General features: G+C 32.2%; 1 protein-coding gene, 2 long non-coding RNA genes and 1 pseudogene across 8 annotated transcripts; 3 read left to right on the top strand and 1 right to left on the bottom strand.

The window, feature by feature from the left end:
• Positions 1-2,894: 2,894 nt before the first annotated feature.
• On the bottom strand, positions 2,895-23,468 carry LOC148936238 (uncharacterized). Its single transcript, XR_016139675.1, has 6 exons — positions 23,273-23,468; positions 17,178-23,182; positions 16,444-17,076; positions 3,485-3,567; positions 3,330-3,389; positions 2,895-3,056 (listed from the first exon to the last, which is right to left on the bottom strand). It is a non-coding gene; the product is annotated as an uncharacterized LOC148936238 (long non-coding RNA).
• Positions 5,536-8,390, top strand: LOC105427299 (uncharacterized; annotated as a pseudogene). Its single transcript, XR_967877.2, has 2 exons — positions 5,536-6,598; positions 7,159-8,390. The product of XR_967877.2 is annotated as an uncharacterized LOC105427299 (transcript).
• LOC105427300 (uncharacterized) lies at positions 8,216-13,906 on the top strand. 2 transcript variants are annotated; one of them, XM_089078664.1, is made up of 9 exons: positions 8,216-8,567; positions 9,462-9,783; positions 10,440-10,508; positions 10,809-10,886; positions 11,088-11,156; positions 11,724-11,891; positions 12,058-12,263; positions 12,727-12,889; positions 13,655-13,906. In XM_089078664.1, the coding sequence occupies exons 1-7, from the start codon at positions 8,451-8,453 to the stop codon at positions 12,207-12,209; spliced, it is 975 nt and encodes a 324-aa protein (XP_088934790.1). In that variant the 5' UTR covers positions 8,216-8,450; the 3' UTR covers positions 12,210-12,263; positions 12,727-12,889; positions 13,655-13,906. The 2 variants fall into 2 exon arrangements, with proteins under 2 accessions (XP_088934790.1, XP_088934789.1); XM_089078663.1 differs by lacking the exon at positions 13,655-13,906 and having other exon boundaries at positions 12,727-13,514.
• LOC105427301 (uncharacterized) lies at positions 13,949-16,058 on the top strand. 4 transcript variants are annotated; one of them, XR_016139676.1, is made up of 4 exons: positions 13,949-14,439; positions 14,694-14,782; positions 14,872-14,956; positions 15,044-16,058. It is a non-coding gene; the product is annotated as an uncharacterized LOC105427301 (long non-coding RNA). The 4 variants fall into 4 exon arrangements; XR_016139679.1 differs by having other exon boundaries at positions 14,891-16,058; XR_016139678.1 differs by having other exon boundaries at positions 13,950-14,782; positions 14,891-14,956.
• Positions 23,469-25,014: the final 1,546 nt, after the last annotated feature.

Here is a 25,014-nt window from a genome sequence, read left to right on the forward strand (position 1 = left end):
GAGATTCACATGCAAACGATATTTGCATGTGGATCCTCCTAGCGCAAAAAAAATCGAAAAAGAGGAATCATTATCTTATTGCCGCAAATGTTATGCACCCTCAACATTTGTCTAAGGCGGGGGGTGTCACGTTCGGCGGACTTGAATTATTCTCTTTCGGAGAAAGATAACGGCTGCTAGTTGACAAACGAAAATGCTTCGAACGATCTAGAAAGGCTTTCTCTTTTATTAAACGGAACGGCGAGACTCTGAAAAAATACACACAGAATTCTTCTCGAGACACGTCCTGTCATCCGGAAACAATAATTTTTTGTGGAGAAAACAGTCTTGCCGGCGCCGAAAGATTTATAGCATATTAATAAAATTTGAAATACTAACAAAATCAAAATTCCTGACGCGTCGGGATTTTTCGAGGCCGACACCCCCGAAAGCTGGAGGGGAGACTAAGAAAACGTCAATCAAGAGAAAGCGATCGGCAGCCGTTGGTGAACATGCCAATGGGTAATTAAGGAATGACGGATGAAATTTTCATAAACTAACTAATTCCGTCATTCGCCAGGAAAACATAAAAACAACCACGATCCACAGAGCGCCGCTCCCCTCCTTTCCCTACACTCGCAATTTTTCCGAATTATCATTCGAAGACTAACATAGAGATCCATCACGTCTCAGATCCTTCCCACCTATTAGAACCCTATAAACTGCGATTTAGAGCAAATCACTCGCTTCACTTTCTTCACCTTCCAAACGGCATCTTCTGGAACAGTCAAGAAACCCATTTTTCCATAATATTAGAGTCTATGCGCGATCATATAATCTCGTTGTGAGACGAATCTCCAGCACGGATCCTGCCAACCAACCAATTCTCAATCACGATTTGTGCTCAACAATAACAAAAGTGAGTCTTAATTATTTTTCTTTCCGCGTTTAGTTGGCCGTTCGATTCTTTTTTTCTTCCTTAAGTCATCCCCTCACTCCAGCTGTAAATCCATAGGATTCGCATGCCGCTGATATTTTCGGTGAAAGCCAAAATCCTAACTCCAATTTCTGCTCCATTAAGATTGGCAAGCCGTCGATTAACTCGATGAAGCTGCCCTGCCCGGCTTCTCAATACTCCTACCTCGTTTAAAACCTTTTCTTTAAACCAATTTTATATTTCTGATAATGAACCAAACAGAAATATCAACCAACATCCCGAAGAACCAAACAAAACAAGCGTTAAGACTTTCGGGAGAAGCAAAACAAGCGGGCTCGTCACAAAAATGAATGCGCTGTCGAACTCGCGGAACAATTAATAGAGGTGGAACCTTGCAACCATAATGTTAGAAAAATACGTCACCGCCCTCCGCTCCGCGACAGAATTCGAGCAACAATGTACTCCAGAGAATTTCGATTTGAAAAAATTCTTGTCCGCCAATTCCCTCAATCCTCCATTTCACCTCTGGGTATCTTTTACGTAAAAGATTGCGTTTTACGCAAGTTTAAACCTACCCTCGAATTTTAGGAGAAAATCTTCAAACGCCAACCCAACGCCATCCCCATATACATTTCTAACGAGATGTTCCTCCCTTATCTTATACTAGCTAAATGTTTCATTCTTCATCATATTTTGCGCCCGACCCCATCGATATATTGACCATAACGAAATTTTTATCTCGAGCAATTAGAAATCCAGTAATACGCGAAGTTACAATTATGTACCGCCATAAAATTTTCATAAATTTTATGGCGGTACATAAAATTTTCGTAAATCTTAACCTTTGTACCGCGTAATGTAGATCCATGTGATTTCGTTTTTCTAAGTTTAAATAATCAATATTATTATTAAATATAAATGTAAACTCAAGCTCCGTTTATGTATTTCTCTTCTTTCATTTACTCATTAAATTTTTGTTAAACTGAGTTATGTTTTAATTATTTTAAAAATAAACTTCGACTATTCCCGAGCTTTGAAGATCGCAGGTTAGGACTTGGGATAGGACCTCGTGCGATCTTCGATTCTCTGACCAAAAAACGGATCACCAACAGCGCTAGCGCAGGTAGATCATCGACATTATCCCGTTACCCTGTGCTCAAAGAGTGCGTTCGATTCGCAGGTTGATACTTCAATGCCGATCTGAGAGAATAAAAAACAGTTCCGTGCGTCCACCCGAACTCTCTCTCTCTTAATTGAATTGCCTTTCCTTTCTTTCGAAGCTCGGACGTAATAATACAATATGACAGATAATATCACCATGTAACGATGAGTATAATTACTACTTTTATTAACTTTCAATCGTAAAACTAATGAGTTACGTAATTTCTGATATTACCGGTAACATCAGTGTCAGTCGCTAGCTGCTTTTTGGTTTCTTTCCGGTGGACAACTGCATGCTCCGATATCACGTGCGACTTTAATCCAAAATATTTTTTGTTTTTTTAAATAATATTATATAGAACGTTAGATATAATTATTAGAAATATCTTTATATATTTTTTTTATATTTTTTGCAAGTATTTCATATTTTACAAGAAAACGGTATCCAATAAACAGATTATCTAAAATTGACGCATAACTTTACCCAAACAGTACATAGTCGACTAACAACCGTTAGTCGACTATAAATCGGCAGAAGAAGTCTAAAGTCGACGTTAAAGTTAGACTAAATGTCGACTTTATGATAACTGTAAGCTAACATTTTTTATTTGGTTATGGCGACTAGGTTGATTTTTGGCCAACAATAAGTCAACTTTCAAACAATGTTATAAATCGACATCGATTAGGTTATGATGATTACGTCGACATTTAATCGACAATAAGTAGACTATTATTTAATAAATAAGTCAACTTTTAGGCAATATTCATAGTAGTGGCATTATTAATAGTGGCATTATATAATAAAAAATTAAATGCAATTCTTTTTACAAAGCTTTTTATTATAAAATATAAAACGTTTCAAATGTCAACATTATAAACATACTTTACAAACTTTTACATTATGGTACTTTCAAATAGACAGAGAAGACAGCGCAGACACCAGAGAGCAGAAAATCGCAATTGCTCCTTCGATTCTGTTCTGTAAAAATAAATTGAAAATTAAATAACAAATATTTTTTTACGTAGATATGAAAAAAACATGAAATTGTAATATTCATTTATGAAAGAATTTACTTCTATACAGAATACAGAAGACAGAGAAGACAGTGCAAGCAAAAGAGAGCAAAAAAAATCGCAATCGTTCTTTCAAATTTGTTCTGTAAAAGCGGATTGAAAATTAAATAGCAAATATTTTTTTACACAGATATGAAAAAAACGTGAAATTGTAATATTAATTTATCAAAGGACTTACCTTTGAACAGAGAAGACAGACCAAGCAGTAGAGAGCAGAAAATTGCTCCTTCGAATTTGTCTGTAAAAACAAATTAAAAATTAAATAGCAAACATTTTTTACATAGATATAAAAAAAAACATGAAATAGTAGTGTTAATTTATGAAAGCACTTACCTCTGAACAGAGAAGACAGAGAAGACAGAGCAGACAGCACAGGCACCAAAGCAAAAAATTGCAATTATTGCTTTGAATCTGTTCTGTAAAAGATTGAAAGTTAAATAGCAAATATTTTTTTACATAGATATGAAAAGAACGTGAAATTGTAGTATTAATTTATGATCATGTTCATGAAATCAAAGAATAACAAATCATCAAAGAATAACAAAAAAAAGAATAACAAATCATCAAAGAAATAACAAAAAAAATAATATTGCTTTATTAATTTTATAATTTTTACAACGTAACCTTAAATTTTGAAAAGCACTAATTTTTCGAGAAATTAGCAAATATCAGAAAAAATATTTTTAAAAATGTATTTTTAGTAACATCTTCTAAATTTATTTTACAGTTTCTATTAATATCAAGAAAAAAAAGAAAATTATCTTGGATTATATCGCTGGTCACATCGAGTCACGTTTTACTAATATCGCACGTTGTGTTGCCATATAATCTAATATGAATGTTGGATAGAAATCAAACAAACTCAGAAAGAATTATACTGTTGCGGCCGTGCGGTATTCCGTTCGGCGCTGCTAAAAGATAATCAATATCAATCGATAAGAGTTTAAATAGAGGATCGGCCCTTGGCAACGCGTCGTTCTCCGACTGTTTTATAGATTTGACGGCCGGATTCTGCGGTGGCCGGACGCGTTTCTGTACCGTTGGTTTAATAAAGAGCGAGTCTTTCTTAAAACAGTGTTCTTCCTTTCCGAGAGCGCTCCGCCGAGTATCGCGATCACGGGAATTAACGTCGCGAACGCGACAATACTAACGCTTAATGGTGCGTTCCACTTAACGTTCACAATATTGACTTGGCGTCAAATATAAATATCAAATTAGAATTCTTATAATTTAATAACGCATCTGTACAATTAAAAATGAACATAAATTTGACAATATTAGTCGACTAAAAATCTAATGAAAAGTCGACTTTAATATCCTCGGAAATAATTAAGTTAATCGGAAATAATTAAAGTTAACTTTAAGTCGACTTATTGTAAGACAAATAAAGTCGATAAAAATCATTACAGAAAGAATCGGCTAAACGTTGACTTTACAAATCGATTTCAAGTCGACTAAAAAAAGTCGACAATTAGTCGACAAACAGTCAATTGCTGTATGAATTAAAATATCTTTCAGAGTTATAACGGTCCGTCTTCGCCGGACGATGTCGTGCGAATTCGGATGCGCGGACGTGCTCGTCGGTTTGGAAATTAATAAAGTTATTTGATTCAGATATTGGTTAAAAAATATTATTAGTTAAAATATATTTATTGGATTTGATGATATGGATTCTCAACGATATAGATTTGCTTAGCGCGCCCAAATAAGAAGGGAGGGTGTGCGTCACGGCGGGGCCCGACCACGAATCAATCGTGAAAACTCGTAATTATTTTTGCGAAAAAATACCATCTCAGCCAGGAATCGAACTGGATCTCCTGCTTACCGAGCAGGCATCTTATTCCTTCAACTACCGAGGCATGTGATAATATTTATCACAAATAACGTGTTTAGAATAACACGTCAACAATACAATGATACACATATATACGTATATTACAATATACATATATACATGTGAAAGACATTCTCTCGAATCCCTCTCGAATTGGTAGGTGTTATGTGCTGTACGTGCATCTTTCGGTGCGCCTGAAGTATGCGGAGTGCACTCGAGTGCGCGACGCGTGCGTCGGAGCGAGTGATTAGTTCGTAACGGGGCCTACTGATCGCGTAGGTGAGTGACTGATTGAATGGCGATTTGTTGGTAACGCTCGCAGTGCGTGCCGCGTTATTCATTGTTGTCGCGTGATCGATGCGCAAATTCAAATGTCAGAAGAATGCTTGCTCCTGTTCGTGGATTTTATACGAGAGACAAGTATATTTGTCGGAGACTGAGAATACTCCGTCCCGTGTGCTCGTGTAATGGTAAGAGTGGTAAGTATACTTGTCACTCGTTTCTCCTATCTTCCAACTCCGAGATGGAGCATTCTCAGTCTCACCACTCTTATCATTACATGAGCACATGGAACGAAGTATTCTCAGTCTTCGACAAGTATACTTGTCTCGTTCTACTTTGCTCGTATCGTTAGCAAGGAAGCGTTGAGACTGAGAATGCTCTGTCTCGGAGAAGTGAGAGCCAAGTATGCTTGACGGGGATTGAAAATGCTCTGTCCCGATTTTCTCATTTTTGGAGATGGATGATACCTGGTGTCGAGTATGCTCAGCGGAGATCAGGAATGTCTGGTCTCGGTTAGGAGATAGAAACAGGTTAGAGGATCGGATCAGTCTGGTTGTTTTATCGAAGCCAAGTTTATATACTCGTCGCGTTTTGTTATTTTGCAGCTTGCAAAATAGCGCGAGTCGTCGACGGTATTTGACACGCACATGATAAGTGCGTGTTTGTTGCGCGCGCAGCGGTCGGTACGTTCGATATCGGGCACGGAGTCCGGTCGCACTTACACTTAGAACTTATACTGCGCGGAAGACGTATCGTTACAGAGTTCTTTATTTAGTGAGATATCTTTCTTAAAGATACTTTGAAGTTGTCTTATGCATCGATTTTAGACATTCTGCTCATTGAGTATAAATTTTGAAGTTATTAAAAAAAGTGCCTAAAAAATGCTTTAGAATTTATTAGAATAGCCAAAAGACATCTGATAAGATGTCTAAAAAATGTCTTATAAAACTTGCAAAAGTTGTCTCATAAGATGTTTAAAAAGTGTCTTATAAGACATCCAAAAGTCTTATAAGACATCTAAAATCAGGACATAAGACGTCTTTTAGTATATCTTTTTGGACGTCCTATTAGCCATTAGAGTGTCTTTTAGTCGTCTTTAAAACGTTTTAATGTTGGGTACATAGATTAACTTTAATTTTAATTTAATTTACTTTATATTTTTCATTTCAGTTCTGAAAATTAGGAAAAAATAAAACTGAATTAAGGATGCTAAGATAATACTGAAAGATATTTATTAGATTCGAAAAAATAAACGAAGACCGACTGGATTTGAACTCGGGATCCCTCGTTTACTAATCTGACACTTAGTCTGCACGAATTTTTGAGTACTAGTAAATATATACTAAATTTATTATTTTTACATAACTTTATTTAATAAAAGAAAGAGTTTATTTTAATAATAGATGTTTTTATGAGTTGAAATAGCTTTTATTTTTTTATAAAAGCACAATTTATATAGAAAATATACTCTTAAGTAGTAAATGGCATGTCTTAACTAGATCATTAAGAAAATAGATATAAGTAGACAGCCATTATAAAAATAATTTTTTCAAGCTTATAAATTTTTTTTTCTTCCAATGTTTGAAGATAATTTTTTTAATAAATATTGAAAAATGCAAGTTTTAAATATTAATATATTTTGTATATATAATATAAAATAAAATATATATAGACTAATATATAATATATATAACTTAATAATTATAAATATTTATTGCAATGTTCATATACTAGAAACATGCTCAACTATTGGGACATTTATTTTAAGTAACGTGTTACCTCCCAATTCTGTATATAATAATACATAAATAATTTAAATAATTTAAATAATTAAATATATAACACTATTTTATAATAATGTTATAATTTTATAATAATGTATTATTAACAGATGCCGAAAAATTTTCGACAGTTATCTTTACGGCAACAAAATCGACGTCTTGAAGCATACGAAAAAAAGGAACGACAACCAATTGTATACAAACCTATAGTCAAAGTCAATTTACAGTCGCTAGCTGATACAAGTCAGTCGCTAGCAGATACTGTACCTAAAAAACAGTGTGCTTTATCTGATTGGAATTCAGACAATGATTTAAATGTACTTTCTATAGACCCAAATTCAACTATATCTAATTCTGATATTCACGTTATTGTTGAACCGCAAAGTAAAGACAATACTGGAGGACAGATTCATGAAAATCAACATCTTTCAAATTGGTTACATTTTTGGAAACTTAAACATAACATTACTAACACTGCTTTATCAGAATTATTGAATAAATTGCATTCATGTGGTTATACTGATCTGCCTAAGGATGCAAGAACGCTGTTAAATACGCCGAGAAATAGTATCATACAGGTATCAGAAGATAATGAAAGCTTTTTTCATTACGGTCTAGAAGAAGCATTAATTGAATTGATACGCAAAAAATTTATAATCAGCAATGATGTGATTTTGATTGACTTAAATATCGATGGACTCCCAATAGCAAAAAGCAGTAAAAGTCAAATTTGGCCAATATTAGGTAAAATTTATGATGACAAAAGATTTTCACCATTTGTAATTAGTGCTTATGGATACAAGAAACCATCTTCTCCAGATAATTTGTTAACACCTTCTGTGAGGAATATAAGATTCTCCGAGATAAAGGATTTATTTTCGGCAAGAAAAGATACACTGTATTAATTAGAAGTGTAATTTGCGATAGTCTTGCAAGAGCATTCGTAACTTGTACAAAAGGTCATAATGGATTCTTTGGATGTGGAAAGTGTATGCGAGAAGGCATTTATTCTAATCATCACATGTTATTTTTGAAACCCAGTGCACCTCTTCGAACTGATGACAATTTCAAAAATAGAGTACAAGAACATCACCATACTGGTGTATTTCCTTTCGAATCAATACAACTGCCAATGGTTTCATAGTTTCCTTTAGATTACATGAACTTGGTGTGTTTAGGAGTTATGAAGAAACTCTTGCAATTATGGACTAGTATATCAAACATCAAGATTAAGTGGGCGAAAAGTAGCAGAGAGTTGTCAGAAAAGTTAATTACAATGTCGAAATGGGTACCGAAGGAGTTTGCTCGAAAACCACATTCTCTGGACGAATTAAAATATTAGAAAGCGACAGAGTTGCGGGAATTTTTACTGTATCTTGGACCTGTTATCTTGATAAATATTATGCCTGAAGATAACTTACTTCATTTCAATGCAATAAATTGTGCAATACGGATATTGTGTCATCCAACAAATTATTTCCGTAACAATAAATACACCAAAGATCTACTGAATGAATTTGTACATATATTTAAATATTTATACGGTGAAGAAACTATCGTTTATAATGTGCATAATTTAATTCATATTAATGAAGATGTACTGATGTTTGAATCATTGGATGATTTTTCTGCTTTTCCTTTCGAAAATTACATGCAGGTTATAAAAAAAATGCTGAGAAAAGCCGAAAAACCACTACAGCAATTATATAATAGAATTTCTGAAAATTACAACGCAGTTCTTCAATCGGATTATAACAAAAGTATACCTATATTGAAAAACAAATGATTAAACTTCCTCCAATGAATTGTATCAATGCTTATTGCACCATTGAATTCAGCAACTTTCAATTGGAAAATAAGAAACCCAATAATTGTTGTTATCTCAAGGACAAAATAATTGTCGTAATTGAACATATTTGTTATAACGAAGAGGGAATAGGTGTTATTATTGAAAAAAAGTTTTTAACAAAAAATTTGTTGTCATTTTATCCTTGTGACTTACAACACATGGACATATATGTGATTAAAAATTTATCAACGGATGAACAGATGTGGCCAATTACAGAAATCGTTAATAAAGCTGTTCAACTTCCGTTTGAATACCCAACTTCTTGGTGTTGCATGCCATTATTACATTCTTCATCCAATTAAAATAATCCTATCAACAATAACAATTGTGGAATAATATGCTTAGCAATAGAGATTTCAATTACGTATTACTTATTTTTCTGTTTTATGTACTTTATAAATAAAAATATTAAGTGTAACATTTTCTTAATAAAATTAACAATGCTACAAATTTAGTACTGTCTTTTGACATATCTTCATATAATATATACAATATTTTATAAGCTCTTCATTGTTGGTCATTTTATAATTACTTATATTAATATATGTTTTTAAATTTTTACAGATGTTTTACGTATTGTTATATGATACGTATTGCATAACAGTACCAGAAACATGGATAGACTTTGGGCAGTCTACATTTAAAATGCCTAAAAAAACTAAACAGCTTTCTCAAGCTCGTATGAAACAGTTGCCATGTAATGAATGGGATGAATTTAAATTTAATAAGAGCTTTGGTCCTTATGAAAATTATTCAAATGCACGGGCTGGTGAAAAAGCAGTAAGCGAAATGTCTGCGTCAGATGACAATATTGTTATACAGGAACAAACAAAGGAAACAAAAAAAAGACTTATAAAATCGCGAAAATTTTATGACGACAGTGATGGTATATAATAATTTATATTATATGTTTGGTTTTTGTAAAAAATAAATATAGTGATGAAAAACTGAATAATGAACGCGTTAGTGTGCATGTCTAGTCTATAATAAATTTTATATATTACAGTCAAAATATAAACCTGTTATAATAATTTTGAAAATTTGTAGATGAAAAGAAAAAAAAAGAAGAGATTTTTCATGTCATCACATTATATACCAGAAAATGAATATATATCAGATTCACTGAGCCTATCGAATAAGAAATTGTCAACTAAATCAGTCAACCAAAATATAATTCCACATAAACACTTTTATAATAATATAATAAAATAATAATTATAATAATAGACAATATACCATTAATAAATATAAAATTTAAATTTAATTCTTATCCTTAAATTTATAAAAAAAATATAAAAAAAAATTGAATCCCTAATACCCAAACTATTACACATATAATTAATGGCAAAATAATTTTTCAACGCATGTGTGTGTGTGTGTGTGTGTGTGTGTGTGTGTGTGTGTGTGTGTGTGTGTGTGTGTATGTTTATTTATTTATTTATTTATTTATTTATGTGTTTAGCATATACATCTACAAAAAACCAAATAACGAGGTTACTGCAAATATGGACAATGTTTTTGAAGATTGGTTAAATGTTACAGATAGAATTTTGGAATATAAACCTGTAACAGATATCGTAAAAAGTGATGGATTGAAATACAATAATACAGGTATTACATTAATTAATATTTACATATTTGATTGTTGAAAAAAATGTTATCTTATTCGACTTCTTACAAAAAACGTAACATTTGAAATTGAATAAAATATATTATTCAATTTCTTTAAAGTTTGAATTATATCTTATAGGATTATAGGAAAATATAACTTTGTGCAAGATAATATTTAAAAATATGATAACTGTATATAAAAGCAAATGTAGAGATATCTTTTTCGTTTTATGAAATAAAAATGTAAAAATCTATTTAGAAAATTAAATATAAAGACATATTTTTTATTTTGCTTTTCAGAAACACAACAACCAGTGGTGATAAACAAGATAGACAATAAGCTCGATGATAAACAAGAAAAACAAGGAACTGTAAGAGGTATTTGAAATCATTACTATATATATATATATATATAGTAATGATTATATATATATATTATATATATATATATATATATATATAGTAATGATTATATATATATATATATATATATATATTACTATATTAATACATAAATTTAGTAATAAATGTAAATATTTATAAATAACAAACCTTATTTCTATTTATACTGTTTTTCAGAAATGCAGAAAGCAGTTGACGACATAGTTGAACCAAAAAAAGATAAAACAGCTTTAGTGACGTTACATGGTATGTTTGAAAGTAATTTTCCACTCCTGTAATGCCATATACTTATTGACTAATGTTAATATAAACATATTTAGGGAGAGTCTTCTAAACATATAATGCGCATATAGTACACATTTATTTATATTGGGCGATGTCTTTTTCTATTACTCATTAATCTCTTACTCATTAATTTATTAAAATAATATATTTTGATATACATACACACACACGCACGCACATGCGCGCGCGCGCGCGCACACACACACGCACACACACACACACACACACACACACACATGTATATGTATATATATATATATATATATCAAAATATATTAAAATAATATATTTCCCCTTGATCTCTTCTACACCTACAATGCAGCTCGTAGCTTTATCGTGGGACACCCTGTGTGTGTGTGTGTGTGTGTGTGTGTGTGTGTGTGTGTGTGTGTGTGTGTGTGTGTGTATATATATATATTATATGATTGGTTAATTTAATATATTATATCAATTAATTTAATATATTAAATTAACCAATCAGCAATGTGAGCTATCAGATCCCACTCTATGTTTCTTGCAATTTTTTAGGAGATTCAGCTCGGCCAAGAATATTATCAGATATAACATTCCGTCCTTCTACAAGTAAATCGAATCATTTTGTATATCAATCATTGTTTGATATTATACAAAATAATGAAAATAAGGAAAATAATATGGACAAGGAATCAATAGAGTTGGAGCACTCAATTTGTTGTGGTAAGTTTGGTTTTACTTATTGATTACTAATAGATCTAATAATTATCACAAACTCAATAATTAAATAAAATCAATAATTAAATTAATTTCAATAATTAATTTCTATTGTACATTTTCAGTTTTATCTTATTTTTAATTGTTTGCTTCTTGTTGTTTTATTGTTCAGAAAAATGTCGTCGAGGATATTATACAAAATTTGCGACAATTGAGCATAAGCTGAACAAAATGATTCATTTCCTAGAAAATGGAAATGAACGAAATGAAATACAAGAAGTCGACTTTTCTCTTTTACCGAATTTCCCTCTCAGTACAGTATAGCAAATAGATAATTTCAACAATAGATTAGAAGATGCGAATGTTCGACGACTATTTGTAAGTATTTTATTCTTTATAAATTAAAAGGCTTACAGTGACTTATGGCTTGATGGCTTTAATTAATTACATTAATAAAAATTAAGTAAATTATATTCAGTCATCTAAATGTATAAAAGTAATATTATATTTTATTAATTATAATAATTACTATTAATTATTGATTTAAGTATGTATATATATATATATATATATATATATATATATCATACGTCAGTTTTAGTAAAAATTTCAATTAGGAACATATTCATTCTTAAATAAATGAATGTAATTATCATAAAAATGTAATTAAATTTATGTTTTTATTAATATAATAATCATATAGTGAAAATTTATTAAAAATAATTAAAAGTATCAAGATTATTTAAAAAATATATAAATTAAGCAAATTATGCAATAAATAATAATGAATAATAAATGCTCACATACACATTTAAAACATTTAAATATACATTTGTTACAGATGGTAAAAATGTTACAATTGGGTGGAGAAACTGTATCAAAACTTGTAAGGAATATAATGTTTCAAATTTTTGGATATGAACTTGCACAGGCATACTCATAGACGGGACAAAAGAAGAATAAATCAGCATTCAGAAAATCAAAATTAGCCGATACAATAATTGGTATATCAATTTTGTACGATTACTTTTTTAATTATTAATGGATTACGTCGTAATAAATTACGACACGTCTAGAAGATAGACAGAGATATTCTTACTTGCTCATTCGCTCATTTTCACACTCGTTCATTTTGTCACTCGCTTATTCGCTCAATCATTCATTTGCTCACTGGATTACTCGTTTATTCGCTCACTCATTTTATTTCTATCTGTCATTGTCATTGTCTATGTCTTTGTTCTGTTTCTGTCAAAAACATAATCTGAAGAAATGTAGTTTTTTTTTAAATAATTATGTTTACATAGACTTTTCCAAACTCCTCTCATAAATTATGATACTTCCTCGGCTGAGATGTGCTTGAAGAGATTTATGCTTCTTAAAAATTTCCTCCACAAGAAAAAAAGAACAACCGTTCCTTGTAATCTCGTATTCGATCTGATTAAGTTGCGTCGCTTGTATCTATTTGCTGGACTCGTGCTATAATTAGTTAACGTTAAAATAATAATTAAAAAAATAATCGTATAAAATTTTCATATCGAAATTTGTCTCAAATTTAAATCAAAACATATCTGATTATTCCGAATCACATTGTACACTTATATAATAATAAAAATATTTGTATATAAGCTGAATTCTGATATTCACTGCTAGTATTGAAAATCTATAATATACGTGTCCTGAACTATATTTAAATATTTAAATATAGTTCAGGATACGTATATTGAAATGCAGTTATATTTATATCGATTATTTTATTACTTCGTTTGTAGCCATTGTTTTAAAGAAAGATTCAAATATCAATTCAAATATCACGGTAACTAATAATAGAGGAATGTATGCAAGAGTGGTTGCGACGATCTGGTGATAGATTGCAAATACTACAGAAATAGGTTTTTTTATATATATAAAAATGTGTTTTTTATATTATAAATTTTATTTAAAAGTTTATATTTCTAATATTAATAGTTAATAAATATATATTAAATAGACGAAAATAAATATAAATAAAGCTTTGTAAAGAATGTCTATTTATTGTCGACTAAAAATCGACGTAATCACCATAACCTAAATTAAATAATCTGAAAGTCGACTTATTGTCGGCCAAAAATCAACCTCGTCGCCATAACCAAGCAAAATATGTCGACTTATAGTTGTCATAAAGTCGACTTTAAGTTGACTGATATGGCTGACTTATAGCCGACTATAGTCGGGACATTTGTCGACTATTAGTCGACTATAAGTTGACATTCAATCTAATTTTAAAGTCGACTTTAGGCTTTTTCTGCCGACTTATAGTCAACTAATATTCGGCTTTATGCTATTTGGGGAGTCTTCATCTACCGGAATTTTATTCGAAACTTGGAGCTTTTGCTCCCGAATTCGTTCACTTTTTTTGAACGATCGATACGACATTGGAGTACTTTTACTCCTCGATTTTTTTCGTCCACTTTTGAGCGATCGACAACGACATTGGAGTATTTTAACTCCCCGAATTGGTTCATTTTGAACAACATACAAACGACACACACAAAATCGACGGAATTCTCCCTATCAGGTAACATAGGCTGTATCCTCTCTGAAGTAACATGGGCTGAATCCCACTTCTGAGATGAAAGATATTTATTAGATTCGGAAAAATAAATGGAGACCGACTGGATTTGAACTCGGGATCCCTCGTTTACTAATCTGACACTTAGTCTGCACGACCACGACGGCTCCTCTCTGTTAGCTGTTTATATTCCGAATCTCTTTCATGACCTTATGGTTGTCTAATTCTTACAATACTATAAAAATGAATGCTTTTTAAAGCTCGGTTGCCTCACCACAAAACGTCGGAGTTGATCGTCTGGAGGTGGCGTCTGATAATGGCGAGATTACAAAATATTGTAGCTCTGAAGGTAACACACCGCGTAGGATAATTTATTTAAAACAGAACATCAGTTACTTTCAGATATGTATATGATAATATGCTTTATATTTTGTATAGCTCGATGCCATCTTATCAGGTATTAGCGATAATCAAGAAACGTCGGAAACGCTCGATCATCGCACAGCGCGTAAAGCGCGAAAGAGTACGAAAATATTTCTGTTTTCTTCTCACACTATGTCGTGAGCGCAAGAGAGACAATAATATTTCTATCCTTTTCTATCGTTTCCAGCTGGCCGAACTTCGAGCGCACATGTACGTGTCTCTCCTTTGTATGCGTGCCATGCGTCTCTCCTCATAGTCGGTCCTTCCAATCAGGGGAACATTCCGACTTTCAAGTCATCGATTTTGCTGAATTTTTATTAAAATGTTGTATTAATATAGATGTAACAATATATAGTAATATATTATTCAGAGATAATGTACTTTTCAACTATTGATGAGAAATTGCGATTTGACTTTTAGCACACTCCATTAATATCATTGCAGTAAAATGTATGACCAAGGTTGACGTAGCGTAGTAAATTAGATGCTGCTCTAGAAATGTGGAGATCACGTGTTCGCATCTCGGTATTTTATAAATCTTTTTTTCTTTTTTTTTACATTAATTTTTTTTGTTACAAAGAAAAATATTTAGTACATATAATAGTACATATAATACGAAAACAAATTCTTTATATATTTAAACTTTTTTATTTTTGTTTTAAATAAAAGTGGACAGTGCTAATATGGCAAGTTTAGACGTATATGCCCAAACAGCACAAAGTCGACTGTTAGTCTAGACTATGAGTTGGCAGAAGAAGTCGATTTTAAAGTTAGATTAAATGTTAACTTAGCGAACGTTAATTTAGCCGACTAATAGTCGACAAATGTCCCAACTATAATCGACTATAAGTCAGCCATATCAGTCGACTTAAGGTCGACTTTGTGACAACTATAAGCCGACACTTTTTACTTGGTTATGGCGACTAAGTTGACTTTTGGCCGACAATAAGTCGACTTTCAGTCAATGTTATAAGTCGACATCGATTAGATTATGGTGAGTATGTCGACTTTTAGTCTACTATTAAGTAAACTATTAAGTTAATAAATAAGTCAACTTTTAGGCAATATTTATAGTAGTATTAATAGTGATATTATATAATAAAAAATTAAAGGCAATTCTCTTTACAAAGCTTTTTATTATAAAATGTGGAGTACTTCAAACATCAACATAAACATTATAAACATAAATGTTTTACATTATAGATACATGTGTTTTCTGTTATATAAAATATATATAGAAACTTAAGTTTTGTAAAACAAATTTAAGTTTGTAAAAAACTGTTTTTTATATATAATATATAAAAAAATATTTTAAAGCATATTGCGCAATAAAAACAATATAAAATTTTTATATTTCTTTCTCAAGAAAGTGAGATGTCAGATATCCGAATAAATTGAATTATTAGAAATTTGACATTTGACCATACTAGTTTCTATGTTTCCATTGATCCTTCGGATTGCTTCTTGCTTTGCCTTCCTTAGGGGAATGGCGTCGAACATGAAGCAAGACACATTGTGATTCTGTTTGAACTTGATTTGTCGCACTTCTAGTTCCGGTTTTTCAAAGTATGGCATTACGTGCATTACCTGAATGTACACTATCTTGGGATCCAATTCGCTTATATCGAATACAGAATCGGTACAGAACCGGGACAGAATCCATTATCATTTTAATATTCTCAGATCCAAACTTTTCACTATACTAACGCAATAATCATTTCGATATCTCAATGATCATTTTGGATTCTTTATAGATGTATTCTTGACCATTTTTCTCTTTAAAGTATGCCTAAATAATGGACGTACAATTTTGTTATTTCATGATTTTCTTGACAAGTTTCGTTATTTCTTCATTATAAATTTATATATGCATGTATAAATTTTTTTGGATTACAAAAATATGCATTCTGAAATAATAATATATCTTACCATGCCAAAGAATGCTACTCTGTAAAATCTCCCAAGCAATCTCTTTTCAGTTCGTGTCATTTAATGTATAATATAATTATACATCTATAATTTTATTTCAGGTTTGCGCCAAATGCGAGTAATAATTAGCTAAAGCTTCGTAATTTTTCTTCTTCTTTTTCTTCTCGTACATAGGAACTAAACAATATAAGTGCCAAAGCAATTCGAAATGCTCGGCTTTCTCCAACGTATCGGCACAAACTTCTAATTGTTCGAGTAAAAAACTTTCATTATATTGAATATCTTGAACATCTAAAAATCTTCAAATTAATATTTCTTATATCTTGATTTATAGATACATGTAACACAATAAAAGCGCAACAAAGGATAAATATAATACAGTAAAAACATACAAATTTGACCAGCATCAAGTTTGAGATTCCGCTCATCTTTCAATATGTTCATGAAATTTAATCAAAAGCCTTTGCGCTCCACGGATGAACTTTCCGCAATTTCAAATATTCAATCATTACCGCTGCTATATGCTATTGACAACAAGCAGCCTTAAAAATTAAAAGTATATGTTATTAAAATATGCGTTAAAAATCTCGTTGAATAACATTGAATAAATATTTAAAATACATAAAAATATATTTTTATGTCAACATAATAAAAATATGTATCTCTGAGAAATTGCCATCTTTGGTATGATTCCTAGCCATCATCTCCAATCATGTATGTCTCAATTCGGGTGTGTTGGCATAAGAATTAGCCAAATTATATTGTAAATCAACCAGCATCTCAGAGTCATTGTTATATTCCCGCATTTGCGCAGTTGTCATTAAAATTGTTCTTTTAATAAGATCTTTCACTTCAATTAGAAAACCTGTACTCTTCATCATTTTATCAAAAGAGGCATAGCTGTTGATTAATGATAATGATTCTTGAAATCGTGAATTGTTCAGATTAATTACATCCTTCAACATTTGAGAAAATAAAATTATCATCTACAAATATGTAATAGATTTTAAAGCTTTCATTCTGCTAAAATCAACAAAAAGACAAAAACGTATGACATAAATAAAACAAACTTAGCAATTGTGCTTTCAACAAGAGTACTGTACCTATAAATGCACTCTGATGCCCTTTCCAATAAATCTTTCTAATAAACTCAAAATTACTTCGCATGAGCAAACATACTAAAGCACAGAACTCCTGTATGAAACTTAGCTTACAACAACGTATCAGGGTCTGAAAAGTTTTGAGCCTAACAGAGAAATATTAGGTGAACAAAAAAGTTCTGAGCTTTAGATTTCATACAACCGAAATAACAATTTAAATTTTATATATCTTCCCGACCTTTTGCGGTTTTAAAGCGTTGACATTTGGCCTTCTAAAATGCCATACGGTTTGGCGTTTGATGCACATAACCTCAAAAATCAGTAGTGTTCACGATGGCAATAACAAAAGAGCATATTCGATTTTCTATCCACTTCGCGTTTCATCTGAAGAAAAATGCTGCTGAAGCCACTGCAATGATTTGTGCTACATATGAAGAGAACGCTGTAAGTCATATTACATGTAAAAGATGGTATCAAAAATTTCGCCAAGGAGATTTCAGTTTTGAAGATGAACTGTGTGCTGGACGTCCTCAAAAGATTGAAACGGACGAATTGCAAGCACTGCTGGATATAAACTCTGCGCAAACTGAAAAGAAGCTTGCAGAACAGCTTGGCGCTACGCAGCAAACCATTTCCGTACGTTTACATACGATGGGAAAGGTTCAGAAGAAAGGCAGATGGATTCCGCATGAATTGTCCGAAGACAACAAAAATCGTCGGCGTGACATTGCACTCACTTTGCTTTCAAAGTTCCGGAAAAAAGATTTTCTGCACAAAATCATTACAGGCGATAAAAAGTGGATTCTTTATGATAACCCTAAACGTAGAAAATCATGGGTTGACCCTAGTCAATCTTCGACATCGACGCCAAAGCTCAATATCCACGCCAAGAAGGTTTTGCTTTGTATCTGGTGGGATTGGAAAGGTGTGTTGTATTACGAGTTGTTACAACCGGGTGAAACAATCACGGCAGACTGCTACCAACAACAATTGATCAATTTGAGCGATGCATTAGAAGAAAAGAAGCCATTTACTGGCCAAGGACATCGTAAAGTGATCTTGCTTCATGACAATGCTCGATCAAATGTTGCGAAAGCGACTCAGGACCATATCTTTGCGTTAGGCTGGGAACTTCTCCCGCACGCGGCGTATAGCCCAGACATGGCGCCTTCCGATTACTACCTATTCCGGTCGCTGCAGCATCATTTAGCTGATATACATTTCGTGAGATTTGAAGAGATACGAAAATGCATTGATGACTTTATCGCTTCGAAGCCGGTGAGCTTCTATCGTCAAGGAATTCGCAAGCTACCCGAAAGATGGCAAAAAGTCGTTGACGGTAAACGGGGAATATTTCGCTGATTAATATTTTTTTGTTTGTTTTTGAATAAAGATTGAATTTTACAAAAAAAAGCTCAGAACATTTTTGTACACCTAATAAGTATTTTTTCGGTCAAATATAGTTTTACTTTTCAACATAATCTCCTTTTAAGTCGATACACTTTTCCCATCGATACTCTAATCTCTGTAACCCCTCCAAATAGTAGTTGGCATCTTGCTCCGCAAAATAGTTTACATATGCGATAACCTCCTCGTTCGATGAAAATCTCTGTCTTCCAAGCGAAACTTTAAGTTTAGGAAACAGGAAAAAGTCGCTGGGGGCCAGATCTGGTGAATACGGTGAGTGGTCAACCAATTCGAAGTGCAATTCGTGAATTTTGGCCATGGTGATCGCCGAAGTGTGAGCAGGTGTTGTCTTGATAAAATAGCACTTTCTTCTTCTTCAAATGCGGCCGTTTTTTTGCAATTTCTGCCTTCAGCTTATCAAGTAATGATGCGTAATACGCTCCCGTTATTGTTTTATCTTTTTCAAGATAGTTGATACATACAATTCCGTTATTGTTTTATCTTTTTCAAGATAGTTGATACATACAATTCCGTGACTATCCCAAAAAACAGTCGCTATTACTTTCCCAGCTGATGGAACCGTCTTCACCTTTTTCGGAGCAGGTTCACCCTTTGCAGTCCACTGTTTTAACTGTTCTTTTGTCTCTAAAGTGTAGTGATGGATCCAAGTTTCATCTACAGTTATGAATCGACGCAAAAAATCTGACTCGTTTCGCTTGAACCGTTTTAACAGGGCCTTGGAAATGTTCATTCAAATTCGTTTTTGATCCAAAGTGAGCAAGCGCGGCTCCCAACGCGCGGATAGCTTGCACATATCCAATTCTTCAGTGAATATATGACAAACACGTTCTTTCGATATGCCCATAGTCTCTGTTATCTCTCTAACCTTGATTCGACGGTCGTCCAGTACCATTTGGTGAACATTTTCGATGTTATCAGCGGTGATTGCAGTTTTTGGTCCGTCCCGAACGCTCATTACCAGCCTAGCTGGTACGATCACATTTAAATTCAGCTGCCCATTGTTGTAGCCAGGTCTACAACCAATAATAAAATAATAACCAATAATAAAAGTAGTCCGCATGGCAACAAAATTAGGTTGCATGAATCTCGAAAAGTCTTTCGAAAGATGACACAAATGTGTGACCGCCGAAATTGCGACCAGTCTTTCGAAAGACCGCAGAAATGCATTGCGAGAACATTGCGAAAAAGCTGATCAGCAAATGCCTAAATTTGATGATCAAACCTAAATTTGATGATCAAACCGAGCGTAATATTGATTAATCAATATCACGCAACCGATCGACGCAATCGATCAGAATGCTGATCGGGCATCGATCAGACTATATAACCGGTTACACAAGGCGGAATCAGCAGAGTCAAGAGTCAAGAGTCAAAAGTCAAAAGTAAAGAATAACGTGTCGTTCGGAATCGTTATTATAATTATCGCGCAAGATATTACACGAGCACAGCGAAGTTCACGCGAGCCGTACTACCAGCGTTTCAGGTGACATATTCGGTCGACGGCCGCCAGAGTAACGCGATACGCGCCCGCCGACGTTTAACCGTGTGTGAAAGAAATAAAATAAGCAATACTAAATCCAAGAAATTGTGCAATTGTTAAATAAACCAAGTAACATAAAGAAAGTGTGTTAGTGATTTCAAGAAGATTTCCTTCCATTCTTTTGATCCTGCTCGGAGTCCCAACTCCTTAGGCTTAACGAACCCGACTATCTCTAATATTATCGTTGTAGCCCATCCGGGGTACAACACCATCTTTTTACGGTGGCAAATGATGGGGCAGAATCCCTGTAAACAGCGTCCAACTCGATTTTAATTTGCGCAGGCATATTGCCTTTTAAATGTAAGAATTTAATCACGGCATGATATTCAATTTTTTCCATTTTTACAAAAACACTGACATCGACTGATACAAACGACTGTCAAACAACAACTGAGCGTCCAAAATGGCTGAAATTTTCACAAAAGTCTTTCAAAGCATATACTATTATAGTACTAGAATGGTTTTGACGGTAACGTCATCTTCATGTTAAGGCTCAAAACTTTTCAGATTACCCTCGTAATAACATAAGCGACCGCAAAGCACAGCATTGCTTACAAAGAAAAAATATATTCAAGCTCTATGCATATTTTACATATTTACCATATGCTCTTTATCATCAAAAATGATTAATTATGCATTTATTTCTTTTCCATTATAAAGAAAACTAAAATTTCTAAAATCTTAAAAAAATAATCATCTTGAAAAAGCGCAATAAAATAATTATTCAAAAAAGCTCGAAGTTCAATAAAAACGACGAAGTAACGTCTCAGACAACTTGAAGAAACGATAAATAAATATTGAAAAACTTTTGCATAACAATGTTGTCGTCTTCATTCGCAAAAAGAATATCCTGAGAAAAGTACCATATTGTTACGACCGAGCGGTGTTCCGCTCGACGCTACCCTCATATCGATTTCCAACCTGAAGATCATTCCTTGCCGACGCGGTCGTCAAGCGGTTGTGAAGCGTTGTTGTGAGAGAGTCGATGGCGCGCGAATTTAAGTCGTGTCGCGGTGAATTTATATTGAATTGTAGAAAACTCTTGTTAGCTCCCGTACTTCTGTGTTTAATAAAGTATGTTCTTACATTTTCTAAATTCTCTCTCTTTTCCTTCCTTGGCACGAGTGAACCCGCCGTGAGCGCGATATTTTTTTATGTTAATGTTTCGTGAATATCAATTTGAAATATGATTAATATGATTAAAAATACTATTTATCTTAAATATTTATATTTAAATTTATGCATCTTCAAAATCTATAAACATGTTTGTATTGACTTTTTGATGTCTTTAAATAAATATTTATTTATTGTATTACCTGGATCAATCAGTCTTTCAATCTTTAATAATCTTACTTTTGCAACATATTAGTAATTACTTTAAACGGAAGCAATCACTAATAAACATGTTCTAGGAAATCATTAACACATTTATACATAAAATCAAGAAAATAGAAAATTTGCTTAATAATTATTACTTTAAAATGAATACAGAAGAGATCCAAGCAATCCAATGCGATTAGACCAACTTCTGTTGTCTTTAATAGAGCTTGATATCCTTTACAGCTAGATTCTTAGATCATTTTCAACTAGATTTTCTCTAGTAGCTGTATTGTGAGGTGATGTGCTAATAGTAGGACTTTCAGTGATAAAGTCTGACGCTGCCATTCTGACGGGTAAAATCATTGCTTTAATAGTATGGGGCTTCCCAACATTATTCGCGACATTCGCTATTTACCGCGGGTCTTTTACTAATATACTTGAAATGATACAAGCTCATTTTAAAAATAAAAAAAAAAGTTGTTCACATAAAGTCTAAGAGTTATACCAGATGCATACTTTCATCTAATAATAATGCCATTCATATAATAAGAAAATTTTACTATATTTTCTAAAAAAAATAAGCAATTTTATTTTTTTCTTGCCGTTTGTTACTTACTCAATCACTGTGAAAAAGCTCAGTATTTCTGTATCATTCCATTGCTGCCACCAAGCAGTCACTGATAATCATCCAGATATTTAACAATAATAGGAAACAAAATAATATGTCTTTCACTTCCGAGGATTGCAACTTCACATCTAGACGACCTGTGTCACACTCAACGTACGTGAATGTCTTTTTCTCTGTTCCATTTTCTGTTAACTCTCGAACAATGGCGATCTCTTGAGAAATATTGGATTGAGACGACCAGACATCATTGATGTATTAGATTCAACACTGCAAGAATATCTGTTAACTAATCCTTGGCTCGCAATGGCGGCGAAATAAGTAAAATCTCGTAGATGCATAGATGTTCTTATAGACGATTGTGTGTCCAGATGAAGAGTCAGTCTGTATAATATCAAAATTTTTGACTTTCAATTTATTAATAATTATTTATTTGTCTTCTTAGTTTACTGTTACTATTACATTACTGTATACCTGAATGAATAGAGTTGGGTGTACCAACGGTCGTAGAACTAGCACCATCCTTTGTTGCCAAGAATGAGCTGCTAGTTGATACTCTATTAGCATCGTTCTGTTTAATTTCTATTTTGATCTCGTTCTCTTCTACTGATTGTAATCGGTGCAAATTCTCCAATACAATACCAAGCCACGGTATATAAATTGATGCTATTCTACTCAGTTGACCCTGAAATAATTAAAATTTAAAACACTAAACACTTAGATAGATTATATGGATTCATTTCAACGTACACGAATGCATACTTCTGAAAATTTTAATCCATTTTAATCTATTTTCGTTTACTGAAATGCTGTCACGTTATTACAAGAACAATACGAAAAGATGCAATAAAAATTCATATATTAATATTATATTGATAAAACTTTTTTTAAAGCAATAATGTTATTCGCATCGTAATACATGAAAAATAAATAATTTTAATTTTAATATTTTTATTTATTTTTTTAATGTATACGTCTTAATTTTTTCTATTGGTCCCTTTTTAATTTTTGAATTTTTTCATGTTATGTACAGAATAGAAAATACATAGAAGTATAAACGTTTATTAATTTATTCACATTATTTTATACTATAATGTTCATTCATTTAAAAATAAAAATTAAAAATAAAAAAATTTTAATAAAAAAAAGAGAAGAGATTTGACCCCGCAAACACAATGTTCTCATCATATTAGTCAAGGATCTAGCTACCGTTTTGGGAGATTATAAAATCGAAATATTTTAATTACATGTGACTTTTAATTACATGAAACTTCAAACTTGATTTTCTTGTGAACGCTTGAAAATTGCATCGAATGACTTTATCATGCATTAGTTGGAATATAGTACTACATATATTTCAAAACGAAATTTGAGAGGACTATTTCTGATATTTCCCTTGTTATAAAATAATTATATGATCCAATTTCATATTTAATATTTGATAATGTCGATTTGTCAAACATCTGGCAACGTTGCTAGATTATTGCAGTATTGCAGGTATTGCAATACTGATGATCGTTACCGACAATTTACTCAGCAAAATAACCGGGTTGAAATTCATGCCTAGCGCCGTGAATAAGAAAAATCGGAAATGCTCTAGGCGAGCATTTCACATTGTTTGGCACTCCGTAAAGTTTCTTGCGTCGTTTATCGTTGTGTTTTAGTTTTTCCTTAAAAATATTACATTTTCGTATTCTTAAAAGTTGTAAAATATACCAGAAAGTGAGCTATAATAATGTTACTATGTAAAAATTGATATATTTAATATGAAAATTCAGCTGTCAGAAATCGTCGTGATAGCTGAAAAATATGTGATATTTCAAGAGTTATTTTATATTTCTGGATGATATATCGGACAGGTATTTTAGTTTCTGATATATTTTACAACTTTTTAAGAATACAAAAATGTAATATTTTTAAGGGAAAATTAAAGAATAAAAATATAGGACGCAAGACTTGATGCATATTTTTCTCGCCTATGACGTCATTAAATCAATATGGTTGCGACGAGAGAATCGAGTCTTAACCTTGATTTATATGTATTTTTATGTATTTCTATTTTTTGAAAAATTATTGCAGGGTACTAATTACGTATTACAATAATATATTATTTTTAAACACAACTTTTATATCTACGTTAAGCTATTGCAAATGTTGGAAAATATTTTATATTGGAAGAATTTTTATTACGGATTTTTCTTCTAATGCCATCAATC

Source organism: Pogonomyrmex barbatus, unplaced genomic scaffold, assembly GCF_055798465.1.
Source record: "Pogonomyrmex barbatus isolate J1 unplaced genomic scaffold, ASM5579846v1 scaffold26, whole genome shotgun sequence".
In the NCBI taxonomy this organism is placed as follows: Eukaryota; Metazoa; Arthropoda; class Insecta; order Hymenoptera; family Formicidae; genus Pogonomyrmex; species Pogonomyrmex barbatus.